The sequence below is a fragment of the Cnephaeus nilssonii genome (genome assembly GCF_951640355.1).
Source record: "Cnephaeus nilssonii genome assembly, chromosome: 11".
NCBI classification, from domain to species: Eukaryota; Metazoa; Chordata; class Mammalia; order Chiroptera; family Vespertilionidae; genus Cnephaeus; species Cnephaeus nilssonii.
Window position 1 is genome coordinate 55242319 of NC_137082.1, and position 21280 is coordinate 55263598.

General features: G+C 37.4%; 1 protein-coding gene across 1 annotated transcript in view; it reads right to left on the reverse strand.

Annotated features, from left to right (window-relative positions):
* Window positions 1-8341: 8341 nt before the first annotated feature.
* MIB1 (MIB E3 ubiquitin protein ligase 1) overlaps window positions 8342-21280 on the reverse strand; it is a 116616-nt gene continuing 103677 nt past the window's right edge. The window contains exons 18-21 of the mRNA XM_079784530.1: window positions 20185-20263; window positions 18577-18690; window positions 17301-17401; window positions 8342-14736 (exon numbers count right to left, since the gene is read on the reverse strand). Coding sequence (XP_079640656.1) covers window positions 14596-14736; window positions 17301-17401; window positions 18577-18690; window positions 20185-20263 — 435 coding nt within the window. The 3' untranslated portion in view covers window positions 8342-14595. The remainder of the gene's footprint in view (window positions 14737-17300; window positions 17402-18576; window positions 18691-20184; window positions 20264-21280) is intronic.

Here is a 21280-nt window from a genome sequence, read left to right on the forward strand (position 1 = left end):
TTTCACTGAAGGCTAGCCCAGAGTGGGTACTTAACAAATATTTGTTGTGGGAATTGTTTGTTAAAACTTGTAGTTTAGCTAGAGGAGAGGTCCGGGCCTTGGCGTTGCTGGGAAGGCTCCGTGGCCCAGGGTTAGAATGAGATGTGTGCTGGGTGGAGAAGGTTTTAGGCCGAGGGCGAAGTGGTTTATCATCACTGAGTCCTGGGAAAAGTAGATAATGGACCCAAGATGGCTGTATATTCTTAAGTCTCAGTTGAACACTCACTGTGCCGTGCTATGGATGTCCCCTGATCTTTCTTACTGATACAATGACCTGTGGCCAAAAATAAAAAATAACAGTTTTTCCAAAGTAGAGACTGCATTAGGGGACATCAAGAAATCCTGTGGCCATGGCCGGTTTTGCTCAGAGGTAAGAGTGTTGGCCCTCAGACCCAAGGGTCCAGGGTTTGATTCCCTGTCAAGGACATGTACCTGGGTTGCAGGTTTGATCCCAGGCCCCCCAGCCCCCTACCCCCCCACCGGGAAGGGGGGATGGAAGGGGATGAGGGTGTGTGCAGGAGGAAACCAATCTATGTGTCTCTCTCACATCAATGTTTCTCTCTCTCTCTCTCTCTCTCTCTCTCTCTCTCTCTCTCTCTCTCTCTCTCTCTCTCCACCACCTCCTCCCTCCCTTCCACTCTCTCTAGGATCAATGGAGTAAATATCCTCAGGTGAAGATTAACAAAAAAGAAAGAAATCCTGATTTGCCTGCATATCATTGGAGAGGTACTGTCACTAGATGGGGACTAGGTCCTTTTTGGCAGCAGGCTATGGTTGTTTCTTAGCTGTGTGCTTCGAGCTGTCGGTAAAGCTGTGGTGAGTTAGTTCTCTGGGGATCTATGCAGGGGGGTTCACCCTAAAGATAAAGAAGCTTCAGCTGAGCCCACACCTCCCCCTTTACTAGACAGGCCCCTTCCAAGGCTTGGGAAGGGCCCAGGACTATGTTCATGCATTCACTGTTTGTAAAATGGGCAAAAACAAGACGTTTTATAGTTAATTGTTAAGACCACTTCCTGTTTCCACTCCCACTCTTCTTTTGCTTCCCTTTGTCAGGTGGCCCTGCATTTGTGAGAGGAGGCAGATGAGGGTACATGAAGGATACCTTTATTTGGGGTTTAGTTGGACACACTGGTGGGCTTACAGTTCCTTCTGTGTCTGCTTAAGGTATTGCTAAGCCATCCTGGTATAGAAATGGCTTCTAGGAACACTGCCGGGTGCCATGATGGAAAGAAGCAGGGCCAAAGGGGGAATTGCAATATGCTGTGTCCAAGGGCACCTGAAGGACATGGTTGTGAAGGAGAAAGAAGATTTGAAATCAGTGAAGTCAGAAGCTGGCTTGTGGAAATCCTTTCAATCACCAGACATGTAAATGTGAGCCAAAGATTAGGTTCTCATTAACGCTTAGTCCAAATGGAACTTCCCTCCTGGCAAGGGGGCGAAGAGGGAGGGAATTGGATACGTAGGGAGTTTCTTAATAGAAATATGCTTATTCAGATATAATAACTGCAAGATATAGAAAATTAAAAATTAATTTGTAACCATATTTTATGTACAGCAATTTGTAACTAAAACATCATTTTAAGTTAAAAGAATGAATTGAGACTTTGTGCTCATTCCATTTGTTTCATTACACATGGTAATGTGAGGATGGAATACAGATGCCAGATGAATTCAGCTTGAATAAAGCAGCATGAGGAGAAAGAGCACGTGAAGGTCAGAGGTCTGTTCAATAATAGAGTGATCCTCCCTTGTCCCAATGCTAAGCCCAGAGTGGTTATGTAGTAACAGGTCTTTAATTCACTAAGAGGATTCTACTGACCCCTTGTGGAAGAGAAAGGTTGGTGCACTCAATAAAGATCACAGTTTGGGAACTTACTTTCATACCGGAAATCCTTTTGGGGGAGAAAGGGGATCAAGGAGCAGAAAGGTGAGGTAGGTTACTACCACTTCCCATTCAACTTGAAATTCTTATATACTGTTACTCCTCGCATCAACTTTCTTCCTGACACACATCAGAGCTCTCATCAAAGGCAGATGTGTGATGTTGAGATTATGGCTTTTGCCTGTCTTAAAAAAAAAAATAAGGGAGGGAGGGAGGAAGGGAAGATGAAAAAAGACCAATTTTTTGGACCCCAGCACAGCTACTAACTAAAGACTATAAGCAATTTGTTTAAGCTCTCTGAGTCTCCTCCTCCTCATAGGTAAAATGAAACTTGGATGATGTCTATAAATTGCCTGTGCATGGCACATAGTAGGTGCTAAGTGTTTATGTTGCTATCATTAAACATAACGATGTCATATTTACTCATTGCCCTGATGTTCATTACACAGTTACTTCACACTCCTGCAAAGAACATCTTTCAAAAAGAGAAAGAAGAAAAAAAAAGAAGCTTCTCTTCAATGAACAATTTCCTCATTTAAGACCAGGTTTGACACAGTCTCTGATAATGCACACTTCTTGTTAAAGAAGCTTGGTTTCCCTTGTGCAAGCAGAATTCCATGTGAGGAAGGGGCGAGGGGGCACAGAGAACACCACCTCCCCTCCCCGTTGGAGCAGCAGAACGGTCCTGGGCTCTGATGTGCCTTCATTTAGCTTTCCATAAGAAAAGCCAGTTTGGCTCAGTGGTTGGAGTGTCAGCCAGCGGACTGATTCTGGTTAAGGGCATGTACCTTGGTTGCAGGCTCGATCCCCAGCCCCAGTCAGGACAAGCGTGGGAAGCAACCAATTGATGTGTTTCTCACACATCGATGTATCTCAGCATTCCTGGGAGGACGGGCTCTCCCAAGCAGGGAGGCAGTAAGATGTAGAGAAGGGACATTGCAGACAGCCTTCTGGGGTCCTATGATTAGTTTCCGTCTTTTAGTGAATCTGTCCCTGTGCTGTCACCTTCCCGAGTGCTTCTCAGTATTCTCCCCCTTAGATGAGACAGGAAGGCTACAGGGGCGGGGGCTGGATTAGGTATTGGCCTTCCCCAAATAGAAGCCTAAAGTGGGCTGGACTTGGGTATTTTGCCAGTTGGGCCCTGGCAGAATAGTTTTCTTTCAGGGCAGGCCTTGTTCAGGTGCACAGAATGCTCTGGGTGTGTCAGAATGGCTGCTTTTCCCTCCTCAGGCCAGAAGCACAGGGGATTTGCCTCTGATCTTCACTGTAAGAACCTGGTAGGCCTCCTAGTGGTAAAATTCAGGGTGGGGGGCCCCCTGGAGTTTTTAACTCTCATTTGTCCACACTGAGCCTCTAGCATTTGGTCAATTAATTGAGGGTTTCCTCCTCTGGCACTGGTTCCAATGTGGTGTCAGCTCCTGGGTTCTCTGGAACTGCCTGTGTCCAGTTTCTGCAGCACTGGCTCCTGTGGCCTCAATTCTCTGATCAAACAAGACTTGTTGATTTTTAGTTTGTTCAGCTTTTTTTTTTCTTTTTTTAAAATAAATCTTTATTGTTCAGATTATTACAGGTGTTTTTCCCCCCATAGCTCCCCTCCACCTGATTCCCCACCCCACCCCATGCGCTTACCCCCCGCCACTGTCTTCATCCAATCTCTTCCCACACCCCACAGACGCCCTTCCCCCTGAGAATTGTCAGTCCACTCCCTTTCTCTGTCCCTGATTCCATTATATTCACCAGTCCATTCTGTTCTTCAGACTTTTTATTCACTTGATTTTTAGATTCACTTGTTGGTAGGTATGTATTTGATGTCTTTTTGTTGTTCATAATTTTTATCTTTACCTTTTTCTTCTTCTTCCTCTTCTTAAAGAATACCCTTCAGCATTTCATGTAATCCTGGTTTGGTGGTGATGAACTCCTTTAGCTTTTTCTTGTCTGTGAAGCTCTTTATCTGCCCTTCAATTCTGAATGATCGCTTTGCTGGGTAGAGTAATCTTGGTTGTAGGTTCTTGCTATTCATCACTTTGAATATTTCTTGCCACTCCCTTCTGGCCTGCATAGTTTCTGTTGAGAAATCAGCTGACAGTCGTATGGGCACTCCCTTGTAGGTAACTAACTGTTTTTCTCTTGCTGCTTTCAAGATTCTCTCTTTGTCTTTTGCCCTTGGCATTTTAATTATGATGTGTCTTGGCGTGGTCCTCTTTGGATTCCTCTTGTTTGGGGTTCTGTGCGCTTCCTGAACTTGTAAGTCTATTTCTTTCACCAGGTGGGGAAAGTTTTCTGTCATTATTTCTTCTAAGAGGTTTTCAATATTTTGCTCTCTCTCTTCTTCTGGCACCCCAAAAATTCGGACGTTGGTGCGCTTAAAGTTGTCCCAGAGACTCCTTACATTATCTTCATATTTTTGGATCCTTTTTTCTTTTTTTCTGGTTGGGTGTTTTTTGTTTCCTCATATTTCAGATCTTTGGTTTGTTTCTTGGGGTACATTGATCTACAGTTGAGTTTCTGTATATTCTTTATTTCAGACAGTGTATGCTTAATTTCTGACTGGTCCTTCTCCGTTTTTTTGGCATTTTCATTAAGGTCCTTGAAGGTCTCATCAAGTTTCTCAGTGGTTTTTAGAAGATTCTTGAGTAACCTTATAAATGTGGTTTTGAACTCTATGTCATCCCATAGTTTGCTTTCCTCCATTTCTTTCATTCGTGACATGTTTCTGTGTCTCCGCATTTTGGCTGCTTCCCTGTGTTGATGGAGCGGCTTTGTGTGGTAGGTCACCTATAGGGGCCAGTAGCTCAGCCTCCCCAATCACCTGAGGTGGACGGTCTTGGTACACCCCTTTGTGGGCTGAGTGCAAAGTCTTGGTGTAATTAAGCCTTGATTGCTGTTGGTACACTGGGAGGAATTGTCCTCCAGGCCAATTGGCTGTGGGGACCCGCTGTGTTTATAATGGAAGAACTGCTGCGCTGGAGACACGCTTATGGTGCAGGGCTTGTTTCAGTGGGGCTTTGGTGCTCACTGAGTCTGCCTCTTGAATGTGTCACTTATGGATGTGAGGAGTTGAAATCTGTGTCTCACACTGACCACTAGGTACACTGGCTTCTGGATCTCCAATGGGGTGCAGGTCAGCTACTGTCTGAGGTCACCCTGCAGGAGCTACAGCGAGAACTACAGTCCTCTCCTTCCTGCTTGGGATTTGTAGATTATGGAGCTGTCTGAACCGGTTTGCAAGTTTGCTAGGTTTAGCGGCGATAGTGAAGGCCATTCATATGCAAAAGCCGCTGCTTGGAGCTTGGGTGAGTTTGTAGGATGTGCGGGGCGGGGCCTCAGGGTGTCACTAGGCTAGGGTGTGGCAAACAGCAATGGCTGGAAGCCAGCCGTCCCGCGCCTCCAACCGCGTCCCCGCATCTCGCGCCCCAGCGCAGCAAACAATTATTCCTCCGCGCAGCTCTGCAAGCAAGCCACCCTCACTTTCCGACCCGATGGCAGACAGTCCAGCTTCTCCCTGTAGGAGTTTGGGTCCCGCACGTCTCCCCTTCAGGTTGAAGAAAGCAACGCCCGCCACCAGCCGGGATCCGCCGCCAGTCTGTATCGCGCGTGCACACCCCCCTACCTCAGCTTTTCAGCGTTTGTGCACTGAATGCTCTTTTCTCTTTCCGACTAGTTGTAGAACTTCCACTCAGCCAGCCCTCCCGTGGCTCTGGGTGATAGACGTTTTGTCTTTTAGTTGTAGTTTTGAAATTGTTGTGCACAGCCGCAGTTTGGGTGTTTACCTACGCCGCCATCTTGGGTTCTCCTCAGCTTTTTTCTTGTTGTGAGGCGAGGGGTGTCAACTTCTGATCTCCTTACATAGCAGACCAGAAACTGTAAAGCCAGACTTCTTTTTAAAGGACAATAATTATTAATACAGAGGCCAGATGGACGTGGGAAGGGGCTGTCACAGTGAGACCAGGTAGAACGCTTCTGAAATTATCCAGGCAGAGCTGATGGGAGTGGAGATGAAGACTAAAGAGATATTTCCAAAGAAGCAATAGCAGGATCTAACAAATAATTAGATATGATAAAAGGTAGTCAAATATGACTTAAGTGTCTACTTTAAGAAACTGGGTAATAGGATTAACACAAGTATACTAGAAATAGTCTATTTAACACTGAGACATACTAGGTTTGAGATGCCTGCATATCTATTCAAATATGCCCAAAGGAAGTTGGGAATAAGAACCTTAGGACATAGAATCAGGAATCTTCCAAACATATAGATGATAACTGAGCCACAGTAATGGCAAGATCATCAATACAGAATATGAAGATAAGAAACAGTATGTAATATACCACCGCATTTATAAACTAGAATATCATTAATACTTTCCTCTAGAACATTCAAAATTTTAAGCAAATTATTTCCTTTGAGACCATCCCACATTCATCAACTAGGAACTGCCTACATGCTACTTCTGCTAATCTTGGTGGGTTTAATGAACCTCTCAATGCAATCATATCAGTTCTCTAAATCTACTGCTGAGAATATTTTCTCTACCTATAGAATATTTAATAATACAGGCCCAAATTCCCATCTATCCCTGTGGTGGGCAGAATAATGCCCTCTCCCCCCAAAAGATGGCCATGTCCTAATCCCTGGAACCTATGATTATATTACATTATGTTATGTGTTATGTATGTTATGGCAAAAGAGAATAAAAGTTGCAGGAATTGCCCTGACCGGTTTGGCTCAGTGGATAGAGTGTCGGCCTGGGGACTGATGGGTCCCAGGTTCGATTCCAGTCAAGGGCATGTACCTTGGTTGCGGGCACATCCCCAGTAGGGGGTGTGCAGGAGGCAGCTGATCGATGTTTCTCTCTCATCGATGTTTCTCTCTATCCCTCTTCCTTCCTCTCTGTAAAAAAATCAATAAAATATATATTAAAAAAATAAAAAAGTTGCAGGAATTAAGGTTACTTGTCAACTAAAATTGAAATAAAGAGATACCTGGATTATCCAGTGGGCCTAATGCCTTAGGAGTGGAAAAGTGGAAGAGGCAATGTCAGTGATGCAATGTGAGATTCAATCACCTGACGCTGGTATTGATGGAAGGAGGCCAAGGAACATGGGCTGCCTCTAGAAACTAGAAAAGGCAAGGAAATGTCTTCTCCCCAAGAGCATCCAGAAAGGAACAGAGCCCTGACAATACCTTGATTTTAGCCCAGGGAGATTCACGTCAGACTTGTGACCTCCAGGACTATAAGGTCATCAGTGTCTACAATTTTAAGCCACTACGTTCATAACAATCTGTTATAGCAGCAATACAAAATTAATAGGATACTCTTGTACTAAAACATACATATTAAGAGCATATAATCTTTCCAAACATCACTCTTTCTTCAGTGTGGTTTGCCCATGGTCAGTAATCAAAGGCTCTCTGATTTGATTCTGTTTTCCTATTAAATCGAAGTTAACTTCGCCTTCTGGAGCTTTTTCCAAATTTTATGTAATGGGGAGAGAGAGGAAAGGAGGGTAATATTCTTAAGTATATGAGAAGTAATGAATATTTATATTGACTTGAAAATTGGCCTTTCAGAAAGCTGCCACATCTGCGAATGCAAGGACCTGGTCTGGTATAAAGGCGCACCTAAAGCATGACATTTGATTATAGCGGCGACTTTTAACCTTTTTCATCTCATGGCACAAATTACTAAAATTCTGCTCCACACCAGAAAGTATATTTGTTGCCAATCTGACCAAAAAACTAGGTATAATTTTTATTCATTCACACTGGATGGCTATTGTGTTGGTTGTTGTCATTTTTTTATTTGACAATCTAGGGAAAAGAGGTCAGTGCCCTGACTAGTCAGGAATTGCATACGGCACCGGTTGAAAATCTCTGGATTAGATAGCATTAGTGCACAGGCAGCATGGCCTAACAGTCTCATTGATATTCATCGTCTTAGCCATTGATGGTCTCTGTCCTGTTCTTGTCTTATACTTACAGGTGTATTTTTTTTTTTTGTCCTTACCAATATACTAGTAAAAAAAAGTTTATCAACTAGTTTTGTTATAAATGGAAAAACTAGTATTACAGAATTGTACACCTGAAACCTATATAAATTTAGGAACCAATGTCACCCCAATAAGTTCAATAAAAAATAAAATAAAGGGAAAAACTATTAGCCGAATGATCATTCTTCAGCAATGAACGTATCTGAGATCATTTCTGGTGTTCTACTTTCACCAATGCACTTATTCTATCTCATAAATGCCTACACTGGTCTGTAATACACCATTTAAAAGTTTTCATTGTCAGTAAATTTAGGAAGTTCCACACTATAAGACTAACAAACAAGTTATGAATAACTGTCAATGATAAAAAATATATATATAAGTTGAATTTTCTACAATGGCTTTATTTTTAAAACCTATACAGTTTCATTTAATAAAATATTGCCACAAAATATCTAATTATACAGCAACAGAAAAACAAAAATACAGTTAGAGGTTATCCAAAAATAAATTCACAATTTTGAAGTTGAAATACATGTTTTTTCAAATAAACAATTTTAAAAGATTGTTTCAGACAGCTTTCCTCTTAAACGTCTGAGAGACACATGCTCAATCTTTTGAACTCAAACTAGACAACCTCTCAATAACTTCACAAGTGCTTCTATTAACGTGAGAAATAAAATAATCCTCAAACCACTCAATTACTAATTTAGTCACAAAATTTACTTGGCTACTCTTGAAAATGAAATCTATATCTGAATTGTGAAGAGGAACAAACTTTTTATAGAAAAGGCTGAGTTTTCCTAACTAATTGACTTATTTTCTATTAAATGATCCTATTCAGACTACTTTCACAATATATTTTAATCCTGAAAGAGTTCGAGGTGTTAAAATATGAAAAACTTCTTTGGCCCTTTGGCTAGAGATACCTTATATGTAAACAACTGTAATGAGAGCCTTCTAGATGTGGACACTGTATCTTATTGAGTTGGAGATGTGTGTCCTTGTTTCTGAAAGACACAGAAATTTATTTCCTTATAATAAAAGAGTTGATATACTGAGATTTGTTTTCAAATGCCTTATCAAAATTCATGTGTATGTCTATAAAGAACAGGTTCAAAAGATCAGAGGAAAGCATTCCATAATGATATTACATCATAGGTTTTATTAATGATAAATGTTTGCATTTATTTTTAAAAGCTTAGCTCTTGCTAAACACCTTTTTAAAAAAAAAAAAAAAAGCTAATAGGCAAGAATCATTTGCCATACAAAAACTATATTCACAAACAAGACTTTAAATTTAATCAAGTGAAAGCTAAAAACCACTGAAAAAAATACAAAGCAAAACTCTACTGAGTCAATTCAATTGCTTTCTATAATTGAATATACAGTATTTAAGATGATACAAGCATACTGAACTTAAAAGTAATTTTGTGGATTCAATCTAAGCAAGACTAGCAGTAAGACTAGCATAATGACAAGCAATTCCTGATTTCCACTCCCACCCCCAAAAATTTCTTTAAACTGAAATCACTTGAACAAAAGGTTTCTTTTTCATTTGAGAGGAAGACCATCTGTGTTTACCAAACAGATCCTCATTTCATATTAAAATGGCAAACTGAGCCCTATCTCCTCTTCCCAGAGGCTAATTATACATGGCTTTGCATAATGACTTAACATAGAATTACCTTTCTGGTAACAGTGTCGTGGCCATAAACAATCAGTTAAAAAAAAACAAAAAAACTATCAAGTGCAAATCTAGAAGACTTCCTTTAAAGAATTACCCAAACCTAGCACACATACAGTATCGCTATTACACAAGCTTAAGCAATACAACTTATAAACATGTGTAGGATAATACACGCACACTATGCCTTCTATAAAGTTTTAGTCGTGTTGCCAAGTTAATAATTCTTTCAAGGCACTGAAGAATTGTGTAGATGAATTTTCCAAAATATAATTACCAATTGCTTCAACTGTTAAAAAGCCCTGAGTCAGAACTTTCAATAGCTTCCTGAAATTACAGATTTCGGCCAAAATGGCACATTATTTACTTTATAGAAAATTACAAGACCAGTTTTGCTTTTTGGAGGAAAGAAGTCATGTTTATGAAACAAAATCAAATAGACTGTAAGGAAAAGTAAGCTATCAGCAATACTGTCTTTCTTACACATTTTATAAGTGTCAATTCAACTTGTGGTTATGGATTTAAGTACCAAATTGACGTGGCAAGTCACCTTTCCTGTACCTGCTCCTTAAATCCTCAACTAAAAATTTCAATTTTAACCTCGGGTTTCCATCTCCTTCTTAGTCACAAATATGAACAAATGCTGGAAAAAAATATTCTGACAGAAAAGGAGGTAGAAAATGCTAATGTAGCAACTTAACAATTTTAACTCATCATCTCCACTATCTAGTTCATATTTTAATGCTCATTTCACCCACTGTTAACCATTTATCAGTAAACTGAGGTTCAATCTAAAGGAGTCCCCCTCACTGTAGCAAAGCAATGTACACATGAGACAGCACTGAATAGTTTTTCCTCAAATTTAATGTTTTAAAGAAGTACAACTGTAATTACTAATACTATTATAGTTTTATATATATGTTAAAGTTCCAAGACTATATATGACTACTAAGTAATATCAGTAAGCATTCCTATCATAATAATCAAGCAAATAAAATTGCTTTTTGAGAGGAAAAAAAAATTGAAACAATTACATGTAGACTTAAAGACAACTTACATTTTTCAACAAGGCACACATAATTGTGAAAATCTTTTACCCTCCCAATTTAGTACAAGTTCAAAGCTTAACTAATTCTAATGTTTAAAATGTGTTTCTTTCCTCTGGTTCAAAATGAATTCACAAACCCTTCCAATGAACAGACTTTTAAAACCTACTCCATTATGACTGATGATAACTGTATGAGTGGGGGAAGAAGTTCTGTCATCCCCCAAATTTTAGAGACTTGATGTTTACCAGGACTTTAGATCTTGCAAACACTAACAATTACGATAATTCAGGCATTTCTTTTTATATTTAATCAAAATTCTACTCCAGTTGGGGGAGGAGAAGGAGGAGTTTGTTGTTTAATGGGTATAGAGTGTCACTTTTTCAAGATGTGATTGTTTCACAACAATCTGAATTTACTTAACACTAGTGAACTGTACACTAGAAAATGGTTAAGATGGTAAATTTCATGTTGTCTTACCATAATCAAGAAATGCAAAAACTTCTATTCCAAAGTTCAATTTTTACACAAATTATTACTATGAAATACTTTAGACATTCCGAGAAGGTAAGTGCTTTTCCTTTTGGATTTTTTTTTTAAGCAAGCTGTATCAAAGCCTGTAATTTCCAAAGCAATTGTCAATTAAACTACACTGGAAACTGGCTGAAAGGCCCTTTCTATTATTCAATTAAATGCACTCTCTCCACTTACTGCTTTAATAAAATCTACATGATCCCCTTTCCCTCTAATTCAAACACTTGAACATTTCTTTTTTACTTTGGCAAAACCCTAATATTTTCCCCATCCTACCCCATCACTAAGTCTCTTAGTTCATAAATTTAACTAATTCCTACTCCAAAAGGGTTCAAACTTGATAATAAACAAAAATGGCAATTGGGCAACACAGACTAGAGAGTATATTTCTATCATGTAAAAATGAAGCAAGCTTTGAAATTTGAATTGGATAAATCTTAAGCAACATGCATTTCAATATGCTAGAATAGTCTTACAGGCTAAAGCCATCAAATATATAAATTTAAGAATTATTTTCAACATTATCAATTAATTTTATACCTCAGTAGCTGGTTGGTCAATTTGCAATGTTTAAAATTAATAACCAAGCATAATTTAGCCAGCTAAACTAAACACTTGTCTAATATAATATTCATATACTAACACAAAATGATCTTTTCTTGAAAAACTATCTTGCTCCCAACAAAATTAAGTATGTATATAGTATAGTATAAGCAGTTACAATGTTAAATTATGTGAAGAAAACAATTGGAATAGCACCACCATATGGTAAGTTGTATGTTTTGGGTATCAAAGCTGACAATCTTAGAAGAATAAAAGAGAAAATGTGGTAGGAGTGAGGGGGTAGAGAAAATCCAAATACTACTTGATAACTCTTATAAAACATTAGGAAATGCTATCAATACCTTTGCTATCCCTCTTTGTCTATAGATTACTTCAAATATATGACTGCATGATAAGTTCTGTATGTGCTAAGGAGCTGACCATTTTTTTCAATGTTGTATATCTAGCCCCTGAAGCCCAATGTATTTTTTAATGAGTGCATATTAGTTTTGTTTTTTTAAATGATTCCAGGAAAAGTAAAAGCTCTTTGAGGTGTAAGATGAAGAGATGATAATGAGAAGGAAACACACCTAACTGGGAAAGTACTGCTAAGCAATATATATAATAAGAGGTAGCAGTTTCACAGTTAGAGGAAAGTCACGTAAGTTCCTATTCTCTCTCACGATCCCCAAATAAATTTAAAATAATTTTTCAGGTGGTTGAAAATGTGAATAGAGAAACATTTTCTATTTGTTAAGTAAATTTCAAAGTGGTACAAATACAGAAAATCACAAGTGCATAGCACTATAATTATAGTGACTCCCTTTTATAATAGTTTATGTTATTATATTTTTAATATGCTGGGAATAAACATATCTGGAAGATGAAATTGCCTTTTAGAAATATAAGTTTTAGCACTGCAGCTCAGGAGACAAATAAAAAGGATTTAAGTAGAGCTCTAGATCATAAAATCCTCTGGTTGGCCAAACTATGCATGAGTCAGCCAGGTGTTCCCTCTTACCAGCAGATCTACTAGGAAAGAGATGGGTGGCCCAGGGCATGGAAGAAAAGGAAAATCCTGACTTACACGGTCTTCAAATCCAAAAGAGCATAGTTTGTCTCTTTAGGTGAACATCATCAGTCAGATGTTTTATCATTTTATAACTTCAAAATATGGCTTGAAAATAGCCTCAGTGGCCCTTTATTAGATAACTGAGTCAATAAATTTCAAATGTAAATTTATAAAAATTTTATCATTCTGAATGATGTTACTCAGCCAAACACAGATATGGAATTACCAAGACTATAAGATCAGCCAGCAAAGCTCACCAATGTTTTCTCCAGCATTTGCAATGGCAGAGCCATTAAATAGTCAGAAACATGATGCTATGAGGGCTAGAGACTTTACACTTTCAAAATTAGTTGTTGTAGCAGAAAAAAAAAATGACTTAAGAATCAGATTCAGAGGGGGAAAAACTACCAACAAGATAACTACACTTAGGAGTAAGCTTACACATAGTATTTAGTAGACACTATTGTAAACAGCTGGTATCTTAATAACCTAGCAGCAATGAACCCCAAAACTCTTATTTATGTGTATACACATCCTAGATAAGATTACTCATTCAAAGGAGAGAAAATGATTAGATGCTCTAAAGTCAAAGTTTAAGTTAAAAAAATTTACGGGTAATCGGACATATTTCTGTAAATGTCCTAGTTACTCTTTGTAAAGTAAGTATTTATTTTTAGGTTATTTACTATGTCTTGGGTATTGTTGGCAGTTTAAATAATGTCCTTGTCTGTAGGTATAAAGAGAGACTATTTTCTTTATAGGAAGCCTCACTATCTGAGAGAGAATGGAAGCCAAGGCCTAGAATCAGTATCACTGTCAGAATTAACAGACACGGAGAAGAAAGGACTGCTGCCTTTGGGCAATGCATTATCCTTCTCAGATCACTAGGGTATTGCTGTTGAGTATATGAGAAAGGCTGAATCGAACCTTCAGAGACCAATCAGGGTATTATTGTTTCACTGGACAAATCAAACCTGGATAAGTAACCACAAGGAAAACTGAGGTATACTTTTCACAGGCATTTTTTTTAAAGGCTGACTGAACAGAACAGTGTATAATTAACATAAGAAAGGCAATAATTAACAGCAGTTAATAGATACTCTCTGACTGAATAATTTTCCTCCCTTCAGTTCCCCACTATAATTTTTCCTTTTCATGTCTACCTGTCATTTTGACACTGGCAACTGGATTCAAGTTTCCTTTTCCCTTTAAATTTAGAAAATAAGCTAAATGCAAAGCCATTATTCTCTCATTCTATGCTTCCATTTACTCTAAGAATTCAGAAACAATCATTTGGATAACTTTATGTTACTTAAAAAGAATTCTCTCCTTAATATTCCCCATATGTGACAGAATAGTTTGACTTGCCCCTTTCATTTGATGCATAACTTTTCTGAGTACCTGTGTCAACTCACTGTATCAAATCATGATAAACTGAAGGATAGCAGGTTATAACAAAATGTACTTTCTGAGGTCTAACAAATTTATAACAGAAGATCTTTAAAGGATTTTTCCTCCTTCATAGATTTTCCCCTCAGCCAATAATAAATTATCTATTAAGTACATATGAATTTGATGTTTCAAATTAAAATAAAAACATAAAACCAAACAAAAAAACACACACGACTTCAAACACTGTTTTGTAGAGTTATTTTGTTCTGGTACATTTATAGTTTAATTATACTCTAGTAAAGAAACTATAATATTCAAAATTAATTCATTAGAACCTCCAACTAGTTTAAAGGCTTACTAAGATCTCATGACCAAATACCTTAGCTAACAAAACACACTGAGTTTCTTGTTAATACAAAAGAATCCTTCGTTCAATAGCCTTGCGACAGATTGGACATTCACTCATTCGGTCTCCACAGAGTTGGCACGTTCCATGGCCACAGAGGAAAATCATATTCTTTAGACGATCCAAACACACTGGGCACATTGTCTGGATGGGAGATAATAAATAAAATAATGCTCAGACATTTTATATTTTGAAAGTGTAGCATGTGACAACTCTGTAACATCATTTTCTTTTATTGTTTTAGTCAAATAATCTTTCATTGCTTAGAACTTTTTTTAATTTCAATTTTTTTTTTGAATGCCTAGCAGGAGAATTTGTGGCCAGTCAACCTTTTTCTATATGCCCAATCTCCATATGGCTGCTAGTGAAGATTTAAAATAAAAGAGGAGAGAGTTATTCAGATGCTTTCTCTTGGTAACACTGAAGGGGCCCTGAAAAAAAAAATCCCATCATTCCTCAGAAAACGAATTGTGTCTTAAGTGTTTAAATACTTTAATGATGAAACATGGTAATAAAGATAATTTAAGGAAGAAGAAACTTCTTTGAATGGTAAACTTTGGATAAAGGTAGAGCTGAGTTATTCTTTTAGGATCCATGTAGGATGTCATTATTTATTATAAAAACAATTTTCATTCACAATTAAGAGATAAAATGCTTTTCCCAGAAGGTGTATTCAAAAATCAGTTTTAAGTGTCTAAGGAAAAAGAACTGAGATTCTAAGGAGCTTCAAAAATTTTAAATCATTTTATTTTATACTAGAATGAGCTAAATATGTTCCTACTTTAATATTCCTACATTCAGAACTTATAAATCTATATTTATCTTTACTTGTTACCATATAACAAGTATTACTAGGTGCTGGATTTCAGAAGAAAAACTGGCCCAATCATAAGAGTTTTCATCTTTTCAGATGGGTGTTTTAATTCCTAATAAATATTACAGTTAATTCTAAATTAGTTATAACAAGAGTCATTAGTTATCCTGGGTTACTATCTATTAACTATGTTATATTCTTACAAATTCAGATAGAAAAGACAAGTGTTAACTCTAACAACTCCATGGCAACACTGATGTGATTGTCTAAAGCAGTGGTCGGCAAATTCATTAGTCAACAGAGCCAAATATCAACAGTACAAAAGAATTGAAATTTCTTTTGAGAGCCAAATTTTTTAAACTTAAACTTCTTCTAACGCCACTTCTTCAAAATAGACTCGCCCAGGCCGTGGTATTTTGTGGAAGAGCCACACTCAAGGGGCCAAAGAGCCGCATGTGGCTCGCGAGCCGCAGTTTGCCAACCATGGGTCTAAAGAAATAACAGCTCAATCCTTTGAATTAAATCGGATGTAATTGCTGGGTCAAATAGCAAGGTTGGGGAGAAAAAAAACTTTCTTACCTATGCCTACAAGTTTTAGCTATTCTTTTCTTATTTTATTGTTGCTTTTATTAAATACTGAGTAGATATAAGAGCATTTCTGTTTGTATGTATCTATAATAATAAAAGCATAATATGCAAATCGACCCAATGGCTGAACAGCAGAATGACTGTCCTTCCAGACTACCTTCCGGACGAAGCCGGGGCTGCAAGGGCAGAGGCAGCCAGGGCTGCGAAGGCCTACTCTTGCATGAGTTTCGTGCATCGGGCCTCTAGTAAAATATAAAGAACAATATGACCACCGTGCAGTTTAAAACATGAAACACTACTTTTTATTTTTAAGCCCTTCCACACATCTTCCCCAATCCTTTCCATCTACTCCTCAGATAACTATTCTGAATTTTACCTTTATCTTTCCCTTGCTTCTCATTATGATGGGTGTGTGTGTGTATTTTGGAAGTATACCATCTATACATAAATGTGCACAACTCCTAAGTGTACAGTTTTTTGTTTGTTTTTTAATTATATTTTTATTGATTTCAGAGAGGAAAGGAGAGGGAGAGAGAGATAGAAACATCAATGATGAGAGAGAATCATTGATTGACTGCCTCCTACACGCCCCACACCAGGGACCAAACCCACAACCTGGGCATGTGCCATGACCGGGAATCGAACCGTGACTTCCTGGTTCATAGGTCAATGCTCAACCACTGAGACATGCCGGCCGGGCATAAGTGAACAGTTTAATGCAAGTTCACAAACTCATAAAATGCATGTAATTGATAGTTAAATCAAGAAGTGGAGTATCAGTCCTCTAGAAACTTCTTTTATGCCTCCTCTCAGACATCCCAGGCAAGAAAACCACTTCCCGTGATTTTAAACACCATCTGAATGATTATCTTTCCAAGTTTGCATCCCCAAACATATTTTGTTTAGTTTTATTAGATAAATAACAAATTTCTCCATGTTTTTAATAACTGACATTCCTGCCAGCATTGTGAGTTATGGCTGCTACATATTCTGCCTAAACACACTGACAGTTTTTAACACTAAGTTTTTCCCACAGTCTGGGAGGTGGCAAAAGGTACCTCATAGTGGTTTTAATTTTCATTTCTTTATTAATAATGTGGTTTAGCATTTTTTCATGTTTATGGTCATTTGTGTGTTTCCTATTTTGGAAATCTTTCAATCAGATTTTACCTGCTGCAAATATTCAAACACTACAAGTGATACATCAATATGAACCATGCCTATTATAGGAAACACTACTAGTTTTATAGAAAAATATGAAATGCCACTCTCAGAATCATTTTTACCATGCAGAAAGCCTTATTACCTGCTCCTTAATGTCCTGCAACTGCTGCTGCAACTTCTGCACATCTGCGTTGACATTCGTATTATCTTTGTCCTTTTGTAACACTGGGATATTTCCACTTGCTATAATAGAGATAAGAAATCTAATGTTATGACTGTTTTGACACAATAATGATTTTTCATTTCTATAATTATTACTGTTTTATTAAAAACACAAGATTATTATTAGAATCCTTTTTACATGTGGACAACAGATACAGTAGTGATATTCATGTTATACTCCCTCACTTATAATCTTCAAAAAGAAATAGGTTTACACATTAATTTCAGATTTTATTTAACACAGCTAACCCAGACTTTTGGGTTTTCCAAGGCTCTACTTGCTTCCTTTGACAAGTTCACAAGTACATTTTATACAAAACCCAAGAAGACAAGCAATTATTTTAGACAATTCTGGCAGCAAGCCACCTTTCCTTTATTCCCAACTCTACTTATTGTTAGTGATCTGAGATGAGGAACTCCATGAAAGAAAGGCCATGATCAATGGCCTACTAAAAGGAGGGAAATTTTTTATTTCACTTTTCCTGCTCTCTAGATTCTTGGTCTTTTACTCTAGTTAATCTATTCCTGGGATTATATTCTGCTCTACTGGTGATAAAGACAAAAGCCCTCGGCAGAAGTAGTTACACTAATGTTTTCCTCATCTGTACATAGACCAAAGAAATCAAAGATACCATCCAGCTTATAGTAATGCAAAGATGAAAAACATTTTTACATAGCCGTACTATTGAAAAGGTTAAAGGTAAATAATTTACTTTTCAATTTTCATCTTTTCATTTGTTCACTAGAATATACTTCAGTTTATCTACAGTTACTCTGTCCAAATTATTATTACTCCATAAAATACTCAAATACTCTAGGTAAACCTGCTAGATATAGGAATGAGGTTAATACTTTAGTAAACTAAAAAAATAATTTGTAATATGATGATCCCCCAAGATACACTAACCTTCGTCTTTAAAATAGACAGCAAATTTTCTTTAAGCAAGCATACAATAATAATCTTTATATTACAGATGAAGGTGTCTTAAAAGACTAATGTTTAAAGTTCTATAATCATATCACAAGCTAGATAATTTTCAGGTTTCTAGTAATGTAACAAGAGCAAAACCCTACCTGTTCCTCTGTAAATTTGAGTCATATACCTTACGTTTTACAAGACCACAGTGTTCTATACATGAGAAGATATGTTCAGGGAAGTCCCAACAAGATGGATAATGTGTAAGAAATCCACTTACAGATATCATCAGTAGCATCTTCTGAACTTTTACCTCCACAACACATAATAAAAGGCACTCTTCGTTCAACCACTGCCCGACACTGCACACACTTTTTCATCAGGTTAGCACAGTCTGGAAAATAACAACAGGACACTTCTTACAAAAAGAGAACATGAATAAGAAGAGGGTTGCCTTTCTCTGCTCATTCTTATAAAACACATCCTGCAGGCCAAACCCAACCAGTAGACTATTTTTGTAAATAAAGGTGTTTTTTAAATATATTTTACTGATTTTTTACAGAGAGGAAGGGAGAGGGATAGAGAGTTAGAAACATCGATGAGAGAGAAACATTGATCAGCTGCCTCCTGCACCTCCTGCACACCCCCTACTGGGGATGTGCTGGCAACCAAGGTACATGCCCTTGACCAGAATCAAACCTGGGACCCTTCAGTCCGCAGTCCGCAGGCCGACGCTCTTTCCACTGAGCCAAACCAGTCAGGGCTGTAAATAAAGTTTTAATGGAAAATAGTCCACCCATTCATTAACACAGTCTATGGCTGCTTTGGCAATAAAATGACAGAGTTGGGTAGTTGAAAAGAGAAATTACATAGCCCACAAATCAAAAATATTTGTCATTTAACCTTTTGCAGAAAAAAATTTGCTAACTTCTGCACTATGAAAACTTAAATAGCTTGAGCTCTTGTAAACAGAATTATCTTTCTACATGCACTCTGACCACTGATCATAGGCATTATACCAGTCTTTGGTAAACAGAAACAATTACTTGTAGCAGAATGCTACAGTAGAAAAACGTAATCCTTTCCTTAGTTGATGAACTGCGTATCAGAATGAAAAAGGCTAAAGCAAATCTAGGTTACTGAGATTTATCTACCATGCAATTTGTATATTATGTTAGATATATTAAAAAATCAATACCTATTGAGTGAACTATTTTATAATAGGAGTTACCATGCTTTCACCTTGGGCCCATTTAAATAAGGTATAATTTATTAAATGTGTTTAAAATCCTTCATTGACAAATGTAAAAAGCAAAGGGGAGATAATATTAATACTGAAAAAGAGTATGAACTTGAAAAGAACAAAGGGGATATATAAAGGCAAAGTTTAAAACATCTCTTAAACTTTAATATTATCCTCATGAAGAAAAGATTTTTATAAGTTCTCTTGACATAGAGGTTAAATTAAGAATGGCTAAGAAGGCCAGAAATTATAACCCCAAATATTGCTGTGGGTGGTTCAGTATTGGGGAAATTATGCAAGAAAAGCAATATTAAGGTGAAGACAAATGAAGATGTGCTAATTTTATATGTGAGAAAGAGCTAGACAAAATGTTTCAACATTCATTTTTAGAAATAAGTTTCTATTGTGTGTGAGAAGCGATCACTTTGTGCTAAAAAAATAAAATCAAAATTTGACGTAGTGGAACCCAGCATAGTTAGTCTTCTTTAAGGCTCGGGAGCAAGGAGGAAAATAGATGGCATTCTGGTTGAAAGAAAGAAACAGAAGGTACTAGAGGCCCACCAACTTTGTTGTTCATAAGTTATCAAAAAATGTGTTTCATTTTCTATTTTTATAGGCTGAAGAAGTTTTGTATAAGCTACTTACTCTCACAAGCACACATGTGTCCACACGGTTGAAAAAGAACAGCTGCTTTCTTGTCTGAGCATACCACACATTCTTCAATCTACAAAAACGAGGTTACACAGCAGAAGGGTGAGCATCTACAGATAAAACTCTAAGTTTCTTTTGTATACAAATGTATTTCCTCTGTAAGGAAACACTCTGGGCATGAGAAATTTAATACATACTTCTCTGTCCTCTACTCTCTTGGTTACTCATTTTCCCTGCTTAACAGGTTCTATCTCCACTTTATTCTTCCTACCTGTCCTAAAGAATGATATAAAAAACTCAATTTCCTCTGAAGTTAGGAAGACCAGACTAGACTTCAATTTTCTTTTTTTCAAAAACTACTTTTGGGAGAAAAATTAAAAGAACAAATGACTAATATTAAAATAGATTTCCAATACTAATAAAAATTTAGCCAGACTGCTAAAACCCAAGGGGATTTTTCTGTTTACCTATATCTGAGAAATGCTACCTAACACACCCAGGACTTGGTCAATTCTCCAACACTGGCTGGAGCCAAAAGTTTTGCGCTATTCTTTCTCTCTGATTTCTGAAGTCTCCCACAATCTATCCATAATGTCTCTCAATTTTACCTCCTCTTCATCAGTTAATCTGAGTTTTGAATGTATAACTATTTCTTAACTTTGGCTCTGGCTTTTTACCCCCACTCACCTTTTCTTCTCCCTTATGACACACATTCAATTTATCCACATCTTTTTCATTTAATATTACAACTCACCTATAACTTCACCTAAACAACCAAACACTGCATGCATGCTCGCTCTCTCTGGACTTTCCAACTTATACCCTGTATGTGCAGAGAATTTATACAGTTGTAGTAACAGGGAACGCAGTAAGAAATTGTATTTATATTCCTGGATTCAAATTCCAGAGCCAGTACTAACAAATTGCCTAACATTGTTGAGCTGCTGCCTTTTAAAAATCTGAATGCTAAAGAACAATCCTTTACAGGGTAGTAAAGAGTAAATTAGAAGATAGGGAGAGGAGTCAGGTGACCCTTATTCAAGTATACCCTGAGACAGTAAGGGCATAACTGAACTATGATATAGCAATA